Source organism: Meriones unguiculatus, chromosome 1 (assembly GCF_030254825.1).
Source record: "Meriones unguiculatus strain TT.TT164.6M chromosome 1, Bangor_MerUng_6.1, whole genome shotgun sequence".
Classification (NCBI taxonomy): domain Eukaryota; kingdom Metazoa; phylum Chordata; class Mammalia; order Rodentia; family Muridae; genus Meriones; species Meriones unguiculatus.
This window is the reverse complement of record NC_083349.1, coordinates 14,562,425-14,572,977: the sequence shown is the minus strand read 5'-3', so window position 1 is coordinate 14,572,977 and position 10,553 is coordinate 14,562,425. Positions and strand designations below refer to the sequence as shown.

General features: G+C 50.3%; 1 protein-coding gene across 2 annotated transcripts in view; it reads right to left on the bottom strand.

Annotated features, from left to right (window-relative positions):
* Nucleotides 1-2,915: 2,915 nt before the first annotated feature.
* Nucleotides 2,916-10,553, bottom strand: part of Mgmt (O-6-methylguanine-DNA methyltransferase) — a 232,229-nt gene continuing 224,591 nt past the window's right edge. For both annotated transcript variants that reach the window (XM_060381491.1, XM_060381497.1), the window contains 2 exons: nt 9,489-9,628; nt 2,916-3,220 (listed from right to left, as the gene is read on the bottom strand). In XM_060381491.1, the coding sequence (XP_060237474.1) occupies nt 3,011-3,220; nt 9,489-9,628 (350 nt within the window). In that variant the 3' untranslated portion in view covers nt 2,916-3,010. The remainder of the gene's footprint in view (nt 3,221-9,488; nt 9,629-10,553) is intronic.

The window sequence follows — 10,553 nt, the reverse complement described above, 5'->3', positions numbered from 1 at the left end:
CTCCTCCACTGCCCTTGATCACACTTGCTGTGGGCTTTGTTGTATGTGTGCTTGTATGGGAAGGCTGTCCTAAAAGTGCTCAGGTCTCAGTATTAGGCCCTTTAAAAAGAAGGGGGAAGGACTTGGGGCAAGAGACCAGTAGCAGGGAGTAGAACTTTGGGAAGAGAGAGGCACACTAGGAGATATCAAGGAGTATGGATTTCCAGCACATGGCAGAACCCTGGGGAACATTCCAGAAGCTTTCTGGTAGGGAGCTAAACATCCAGTTATCCCAAGCAAGTCCGACATATCCCCTGAAGAATCTACTGTCTGCACCTGTTACTTTTAGAATCTCAAAGAACGACCCCTTCATCCTATAATGCCTCTTACAGGAACTTGGCTTCCAGACCCAGGGCTGATCTTGTTCCAGGTAGGAGTTTCCCTACTTTGGGCAGAAAATAATCACTTGATAAGGCCACAGGACATGGGTAAGTGGGTGGCTTGTGTATCCTTAATAGGGAAGAGACTGGGAGAAAACACCCCCTTCCAAGTTTCAACCTCCTTCATGGTCAAATGCATCTCTCTAGTCTGCTGTCAATGAGGTCTGGGTCTGTGGGCACTATGGTTTATGGAGATGGCAAGATGACAGGGTAGCTGGCAGGAGCCTCAGTGCAACGGCAGCTGACACGCTGCACAGGCCTCCCTTCACGTGGAGCATTCAAAACACAGCAGCTCAGGGCATGCAGACTCAATAGGTGAGGGGGACCCGGGGCCAAGGCCAAAGAACACAGCTTTCTTGTTTCAACATTTCTTTTTATTTGGAAAATATTTTTGTAATTCTTTATGCCTTTCCTCTTCCTCTTATTTTCACAAGCTGCGCTGCAACCCTGAGCCAGAGCAGCTCCAGGCGACCGTGCCCGCGTTTCATGTCAGCCTCTGCAGAGTTTATCCTTGGAGCAGTACACGGCCACTGCGGTGAGTCCTGCTGCTGTCAATGGCTACCTCGGGGCATCTATGGACCTGTTATGACAGCACTGAGGAAACCCTCGGAGAGGAGAGCAGACACAGCTTTCGTACTGCTCCAAGGGCAGGCCCAAACACGCCCGCTTGTCATTCCGGGCTACCTGGAACTGCCAGGTTGCCCTTGTGGCTTTGATGGGTTGGTGTCCCGGCTGCATGTGGCTGTCCCATACTGGGGGGTTCATCCGTGGATATCTGTACAGCCCCAGGCTCCTCTTAGAGCCTGGATCTATTTGGAAATGTATAGATCACAAGGAAAGCTCCCATTACATAGGCCACCCAGGCACAGGAGGCCAATGTACAAGGCACTGGCCTGGCAGCCCACATGGCAGGGTGGAGGACCTGCTCAGAACCAGCTCAGTTCAAACCTGATGCCCACCTTCCAACTCCTCTTAGAGCAGAGAGGAGGCCGGGGTCTCCCTAGCACACTGCAGCCACAGTGCCCTCTGTTGGAACACACACATACAAGGCACAGGAGGCTGCAGGGCCCAGAGCTGCTCTTTGAGAATTCTGCTCTCTTCAGGCAGAGGACAAAGGCATCATCTGGTGACTTCTTGGCACTGGGGAGACATCAGTGTGGCTTTACTCTGATACAAGGTAACCCAAGCCCTTCCCATGTCTTGCTGGCCCTTCCAGAAAATGAGCAGAAAATACCCTGGTGAGGCTAGATGGGGGATGCCAGTGTGTACACCCCGCCCTGTCTGAGAATGCATTAATTATGGGGCTCACCATGTGAACAAGACCCACCTTATTTCATGTGCTGGGTGATGACCAAACTCATGGAGTGTGGTATTGGTAATGCCTCCGAGTCAGTGCAGCTGATGTAAGAGGAGGACATGCTAAATCGTAAACCAGGGAGAGAGGCCTGTGGTTTGTTTACACGGGTGTCAAGGTGGCATGCAGTACCGAACGCATCAAAGCCAGTTCTTTACGAGGCTGTGATTCCATCTCGATGGCATGAGGGGTTCCTGCTGTCAGAGAAGCCACCATAAACCCAAGCTGTCTGCTACACAGTTGGTGGTTTCGTTCCTCCAATCACATGCTATTTTACTTATTCGCACACCTGGCTTGAGTTTCCTTTTATTATTATTATTATTATTATTGAGAATCGTCAGTTTTAAAGCTGGAAGGGTGCTGTAACTGTGAAGCAGCATGGCGGATCTGGAGACAGTCTCCAGGGCTGATGGCAGCATGAGCTGAGTGACTGCATAACCTTGAATGCACAGCATCAGCACAGAGTTCTGGGACCTTTATAGGTTCCTCGTCCTTGAGGCTCTCCATAGGGACCGTGTCCCTTCTACCTACTACCCAGAGCATTCAAACACAAGGGAAAAAAAGGACAGCTAGAATCTGGGGTGACCTGAATGCTTAGAAAGGCACCAGTCCAGTCAAACTCATGTCCCACAAGCTATTCAGCATTCTAAATTCTTTTTTTTTTTTTTTTTGGAAGATGGCAATATTTTTCTGTCTAATTATCTTACATCCACTGTGGATGCAAAACACTTTCCTGGCAGGTGGAGAAGCGACTCTGAGGCCCTCAACAAAGTATGTACTTTTTGACCTGTCTTTCCTCCAGCCAGCAAGGGTGGGATGTTAGGAAATGAATGGGGGCTGCCATCTCCACAGGGTAAATGGTTTGAAGGATGACTTGGGGGCCCTACTAGGGTGGGGTCAGCTGTTCAGTGTGGACAGTCTGGGGTGGCCAGCTGTTGCCTGCAGGTGTCAGATACGTCTCCCTTCACACAAAAGGGCCCTAAGGCTCACCAGGCCTTTCTCACTCACCCCCGTTTTAATGGGCATTAAAAATAGAACAATAACCATGTCAGAGGAGGGAACTGATGACATATACAAGGGTGGGTCATCTGAACTCATTCTGTTGTAAAATGTAGTAGAAACAAGAAAGGGAGGCCACCGAGTCCCCCAGGATACACACAGCTCTTTTAATATAGTGGTGCCATCACACATCCGTGTTTGACACCGTGTTACATCTGTGTGTCACTCAAACGATTACTCAATTTCGGTCAGACCGCTTAGAAGTGGTGGATGCACGGGATGGCTTGAGCTGGGTCCTTGGCAGACTTAAATCTTTGAAGGCTGGCTGGCCAGTTGGGATGCCCTCGTGGGCCAGAAGCCACTCTTTCACAGCTTGCCCTCCTCCAGAGTAATTGCCAATGGTGCCGTTACTGCAAATCACCCTGTGGCAGGGAATGAGGATGGGGACCTGAAAAAGAGGGGTGTCACAGTCAGTCTGGCTCTGTGCTGAGGCTTCTGTGCTACAGGCAAGGCCCTGCCTGTGACTGTCTGGCACCACCAGATAGACCTCCAGTTAGGCGGCCATGTTGGTTCCTTCAGTGTCCCTACTTTGCACCCTACAGAGGCCTTGAGGGTATCCTTTGGGGTATGGAGGAGGTACACCTGCTCTGAGGTGTGTGTGGAATATGGGATGCTTTGTATCAAGATTTGGGAGGAGGGTCCCTGATTGCATCTGAAAAGTGATTTATCATGTGTACCTCCTGAAGTTAAAACTGCGTTTCTGGGCTCTACACGGGAAGTAACTTTCTCTGCTATCACCAAGCTGTAACTAAAAGTCTTCAGGGACAATGGCAGGCCCACTTCACCTAAGGGGTTGGCAAACCATGGCTGAGGGGCTGCTGCTGTCTACCTTCTGGTGTTGTAAATAAAGTTTTATTTGAATGCAGCCATCTCTTTGGTTACCATATATAGCTGCTTTTGTGAATGCACAAAAGAATCCCTAGTTGCCCTTTATAGGTGAAGCTGCCCAAGCCAGCTTATGCCGTGCTTTTGTACTGGGAGTTTTTCTTTCCCTTCTCTTCTGGAAACATGGAATCTCACAAGCACCAGCATCTATGCCTTCCCCTGGACACACTGCCATTGGCAGCACACCCAGTGGCAGGTATGGTCAGGGGGTCACTCATCCTAACAAGGCCTGTAGACTAGGAAGTCCTTATTAGGGTTGCTTTGGCCTTCCGACTCAGAGGTCTGAGGTACCCAGGCTACTCTCCACTCCTTAATGGTGTGAGTATAACTAAGGATAGTCCTCTACTATAACACATTGGATTTACTCTAAGGGAGGCCATTTCTTAGTGGAAACAAGCATATTAAGGAGATGATTACCATCAGAGTGTACCAAGGATAATGGTGGCTGGGCATGTGCATGCTTGGGCTGTGGCATTGTCTGTGTGTTCTGAGCCATTCGCCTAGTCCTGTGCTATGCAAAACGCCGCACCAATAAAAGCAGTGGGGAATGATTCCAGTGAGTTCTCAAACATGGGTGTTTTTTCCTATTGACTCTGACAAGCTCAAAAACAGAGGTCTGGAATCTCATGAACCCCCTGATAGCAACTGTCCCACCATTTTCCTTGCCTGGCACCAGGCAAATTTATAGACATCACCATAGGGGTTCAAAAGAGATAGATACCAGGTGCTCATGTGGCCCGGGCTCCAGGGCAATGCTTACACCCAAGAGACTCTGATGCTAGACCTGGCAGCCACAAGGCTCTGACCTCGTCCAGGTTGAGTTTTTTGACTTCTAGCATTAGGATGAGGGAATGCTTGTCTCTGCAGAGGAAGTTTGCATACTTCAGCAGTGTGGTCCACAGGGGACTGACAACGGTCTGCCTAGGTCACTGAGCAGGCAGCTTGTCTACATGGACCGAGGTTCCATGGTCCATCATGTGTGGAGGCTGGGCAGCTACTGTGGCCCTTCCTTTGCTTTGTGGATACAGACACTTCCGGGCTCACCAGCTCCTATCCCGCAGGGGAAGAGGGGACAAGAAGAGCCAGTGTGCCCACAGAAGATTTGTCTGTACCCCAAATTCCTTCAGAGAATTTTAACATGTGCCTTGGCCGGGGTGGTGAGAGAGGGCAGGGCTGGTATTGGGACCTCAACCTGGTGGGAATCACTGGGAAGATGTTGGGCTGTGCCATCACTGCCAATCTTGCTTTTATCCTAATAAAGAATATACTGGTGTCCTCATGCCTTTATTCCTTACTGCTTCAGAGCATAGGTTGGAAAGGATGGACAATAACACCTATGAAGCCTTCAGAAACCCACGGTGGTTGGAGTCAATAGACTCACCCCATCTCTCTCCCTGGGTAACAGTGTAAAGAGCATGACTACGCTCAGCCTGCCAGGGATGGCCACACACCTGCCCTGTCAAGGGACATGCCTTACATGCCTGCTGCAGAGAACGCTGTGGATTCAACATTTTTGCCTTGGGACCCTAACAAGCAGCTTCCAAGAGAGCTGTAACCAGAGGGCTAAAGGAGGGCTCACATTGCCACTGTGGGCACAGTGGGAAGCCCATGGAGATCACTGTAACCAGGGCCCAGGGAACACATGTACTGTGGAGAGATAGCAACTGTTAGTGAACACAACCTGAGTTCTGGGTACCTGCCTCCATGAGCACTGGTTCTGGAAGAGGCTGAGCTGCCCTGACACAGGGAAATGTAGACAGCAGCTGTGCAAGTCAGCTTATCTCCGGTATATACACAGTGGCCACACTCTAGGTGTCCCGCTGTGGTGACACAGCCACTCCTGCAGAGCTCCAGTGAGAGGGCTGCCCTTGATGCATCCCTGCCTTTTCTATCTACCATGGCAAGTGAGTGGGAAGACAGTGACCAGCTTCAGGCCAGCTGACATTCTAGAGGAAACTACCCGGCACAGGTGTCTGAAATATTGAGCTCTGTATCTCAGAACCTGTGAATCCCACTGTTGCTGCTTCCTTGTTGCTCAAAGCCTCCACATGGGCAGTCCTGTGGTCACCACCATGTCTTCAGCCATATGGGTCACCTGCTGAGCTGACTGTGCTCACACACGTGATACAGCAGATAGGGTCATTCCAGCCTTCACCTCTGATAAAGTGTTTCTCATGCCCGATGTAGCCCCTGCAGCCCTCTGACACCTCAGGTCAAGGCCACCAAACCCATTGCACCTGGCTGTTAAGAGGCAAAATGGAGGTTCTAACCAGCAGGAGTCTTAATCTGCCTGTCTCCTGATGCCTCTCTTGAGGAATGACGGGCATGGTGATGGTGGGTCTCTGTGGACCTGGGGACCATTGCTGTTTCACAACAAAGCTTGGGAGATGGGGGACACAATTTCCAACACCTCACAGACATTGTTTTGCTTTGTCTCCAAGTTTTGGCTACCATGATAACATGTACAGATGTGGTCTGTGAGCAGTTTTAAGACAACTGGCATAAAGATCAAGAAGGAGAGAGCTGACCATGTATGCAGGAGCAGCATGGGGTGAGAAGTGGAGCTCTACCTGTATGTGGACAAGGGCATCTGACCTTGACCTTGAAAGGAGCAATGAAGGATATTGAGAATGGAACGTTACTATGACTGATTTCTTCAAGAACAACAACAAAACAAAACCATGTGAGGTGTTAACCAACCCTTAGCTTTGGTTAAGGCAGGCATGCTACTCAGTCTGGTTCTTGCTGACATTTGGATGTATATTCCAACATTCTCCTTGATATCAGATCCGACCTCTCAACTTTGACTCTTTTCTTCCCTCTCAATGGATTATGGGGTTATGAAAGTGAGAACCATGCACACCTCTCCCTGCTTCCTTCTGCGGATCAATGCTGCAGTGAGGATGGCCAGCACAAAACACATTGTGGACCAGTGACTTACACAAGTCACCTTCAAAAAAATGGCCCCTGCATCACATTGGGTTAGCAGCAGCATCTTATTCAACCATAAGATGTACTGGGGCCCCATGGCCATATCTGAAGGACCCACACCATCGCTGTCCTCTTCTTGAGAGCCCCTGCTGCATGCAATGCAACTGCTATCGATACTCAAGGAGCCCGAGGTATTACAACTTCATTGAAATCTTCATGCTGTGAAATCTAATTTGTCCAATACCCAGATCCATCACTCATGCAAGCCCTTTCTCAACTGCTATAAAACTTCCAAACCCATAGATTTGTCTCCAACAAAAATAACATGAAGGGGCCTTGCAATCAATAATGGAATCCCTCTGATTCTGGAACTGGCTGAATATTTTTTCCAACTTTGCCTTTGTTCTTCTGGGCAGAGCCCACAAGGGAGAAAGCTTGTTTTCACTTGCAGCCTCATCAATACCTAAATCCTGGTGAACAAGTGACACCGAGAAGTTGTAATCAATAGCTCCCGGTGCGTTTTTTTCTTCTGGTCAAATGGTTCAGCTCCACTGACAACCCTGACACTCAGAACATGATGCTAAATCTTTATCAACAGCCATCTGGGTGAATGGCAGAACAGGACTCAAGGGTCATCGGCGCTCATGGCAATCTGCGAATAAACTAACTCCTCAGGAATGTGTTTATTTAGAAAAAGGTGGGAAACTCCCTGAGCTTGTATTGATCGCCTCTGAACTACATTTAGCAAATTGTGTCTGAGGATGCGGAAGAAGGGGGTTCTCTGAGTGTGTGTCGGGGGTGGTGCTGAAGAGCCTCTGGGGCTGGGTGCCCCTCATGCAGGGTGGTATGGCACCTTCTAGAGGCTTCCCAGTCTCCTGGCAAGGCCAGTGGGTCTCACCTGGGAAACTTGGGAGAAGTTGAGTTCCAGGATGGAGGAGACTCCCACCCCACAAAATCCATCTCCTACTCTAGAGAGGGATAACCCAGCAATGGCTAGTTGTGAGAGCAGATGTCATGAGGCTGTGGTGACTGCCAGCCATCAAAGGAATGATGCAGGACAAAGTGTCCAGTGATGAACATGATTCCACATCCCTTCTTTGCTCTCTAATATGCAAGTGGTACTGCTTAGCAAAACATGAAAACTTTTGTTTTCGTGAGCTTATTCCAATCTGGCAGTATGGGGGTAGAGGGGACACACACAGCCACCCCCATCTTGGGCCCTGTTGTCAGTGATGCTAAGGACACTTAGCCAATATGGGCACCAGGCAGAGCCTACTGTCCAGGCCTTTTCTCCCGAGTCTCAGAATCTCGTCCTTACACCAGTTTCTGGTGGTGCTTGATGGGGACTCATCAAAAAAGTAAGTGTGGCATGTTTCCCGGTGTTCACACTGGGCAGCAGGGCTTGTTCCTAAAGCACAATGTTAGCTGCACTCAGAGCAGACGCTGTGCTGTAGGGGCCTACTGATGGGGCCATCTTCATCTTCATGTGAGTTACACACAGGAAACTGTACAAAACAAAAACAACTTGGTTCCCAACTTAAATGTGGGTAAATACCAAGTTGTGTGTCTTCCCCTGAGCCTTGGGAAGGACTCAGATCTGGGGAGGGAGGTTCAGAAAGGCCTACTCCAGTCAGGGTGGTTGGTGTGTGTTTAAAATATTAGCTACAAGGATGCAGCAGGAGGGCAGGAAATGTCTTGGCTTCCTCTCTTCTTCTGGGGCATTAAATGGAGTCACAGAACAAACGTCTCGGAGCTGTCTCTTTGTCTGCTGCAAAACTGAATGCCTCATGGCCTGCTGTGGCCATGCATGGATTTAGTCCCAGCACTTAGCAGGCAGAGACAACTACCTCTGTGGGTTCTAGCCTGGTCTACGCAGAGAGTTCCACAACAGCCCAGGACTACAACAACCATCCCCCAAAAGAGGTGTGCACTGCCTGTTCATCAGACTGCCTGTTCACCTTCCAGACAAGGTGTACTGCTGAGCAGGTAGCATTTTTCTGTCATGCCAGAGACCCACAAGGCTTTATCAACACAATAGTGCAGGTACACTGGCACAGAGGAGGCTGCTCGGGACACTCAGGGACCCTGGAGGTAGTTTGAGTTCTCCCTGAGGACTGTGGGGATGTCAGGCCTTCTTGCGCACATAAGGTCCCAAGTCATGTAGGGCCTTGGTCTGGCCCTTGGCTGTGCTGGCCCTCGGTGGAGCCAAAACACCCACTGCAATTGTGGAAGCATGAGGTGTCTCTAAAATCATGGCCTTCTTGTAGGCTGGAAAGCTGGTGCTCAATAAACTCTGACAGATTTGCAGGAAGAAACATAAATAAATATGAGTTCTGGGGGAAGAGCCATTCCCCGGGGAGCTACCGCCCAAGGACAGAAGATGTCTATGACTCAAGGTGTCGCATCTTCTCCTGCTCCAGAGACCCAGGGAGATGGGGCTGTAATATTTCACGGAGAAACCTTCTCAGAAGGCTGGTGCCACATGGGCAGCCGTCTGGTCTTCTGGACGTACAGCTGTGTTTCCAGTGTACAGAGGATGTTGCCACTCAACGGGCACCCATGGCGGAGACTAGAGGAGAGCGAATGAATAAACAAGCTGCCCTCTTGTCTGCTTGCCACTCTCCGGGCTTCTTCCTCTCTGGTAGGGGCTACTAACGACAAAGGGCTCATGCGGTTGGGACACAAAGGTCCCTCTCACCGGGGTAGCCAACCCCAAGCCCTGATCGCAGCCACATAGCTGGCCTCTGAGATACGTTTACTCAGATGACTCTTGGCTCCCAGCGTGGTTTGAAGATCAACAGTGGCAAGTGTCCAGCCTGCCTCCCATCTGCAGAACGTACCGGATTGCTTCTCATCGCTCCTCCTACTGCGCGAGCCGCTTTGGGGTTGCCTGCCAGGGCTGCTAATTGCTGGTAAGAAACCATTTCTCCGAATTTCACAACCTTCAGCAGCTTCCATAACACCTGTCTGGTGAATGAATCTGAAAGAAAGAAAACAGAATGACGTGATTTGGACAAACGGCTCCAGCAGCTCAGATATAAATAGCTGCCAGTCCCCCAGCTGAAAATGCAGTGACACAGACAGAAGTGTTACACTCAATTAAAACACAGGCCTCCACACAGTGCCCTGTCACGGTGGCACAGGCAAGGAGAACCGAGAGTGAAGCAGGCACAAAGCGGGCGGGCCTCGGAAGGCTTCCCGCATCTTTAATTTTCTTCCATCTTCCTCATGTTCCATGTGGGGCGGCATGTGATGCTCTTTCTGTGAACAGGCAGGCAGGCGTTTGCACACAGTTCAATTAGCAAGCACGGGAGCCCCTGCCGGCCCACCTATGTGGGCCTTTGGACTGCTGGTTAATTTCCAGCTTCAGCTGAGATGCAGGAGGTGGTCATATCTAGGGATGGGGCCCTCCAGTAGCTGTCCACACTCAGCAGTGAGCGAGCCTATACCCAGTGCTGTTGTGAATGCCAGATGCCTCCACCAGCAAGCCCAGTTTGGGAGGGGGACAGTTGACCCTGGCTGCAGGCAGCTTCAGGCGACTTGAATGAACAGTGCTATAAAAAAAAAAATAAAACATCTTCCCCCATCTTCTTTGACTAGCTGCATCAAGTGGCATGCACTTTGTGTCCTGGCATAAATGAACAGGGTGGGGCACAGACAGCTCCTCTCCCTTGATGCCTCTGGGTCTTGGAATCATTCCTGGCATGTGTCTTGAGTAAGGTAGAATCCCAGGCAGGAGGAGGAGTCTGGTAGGAATCCATTCTTATTGTCTTCTGGAGGGGACACACTGGGTAGGGAGCATGGAGGCCAAGCCACATCTCTCTGGGGCTCCAGCACTTAGGGGCAGGACTCTCTGAAGGGAACAACACAGAGGACGGCTCCATGGGCAGGAATGACACTGGGGA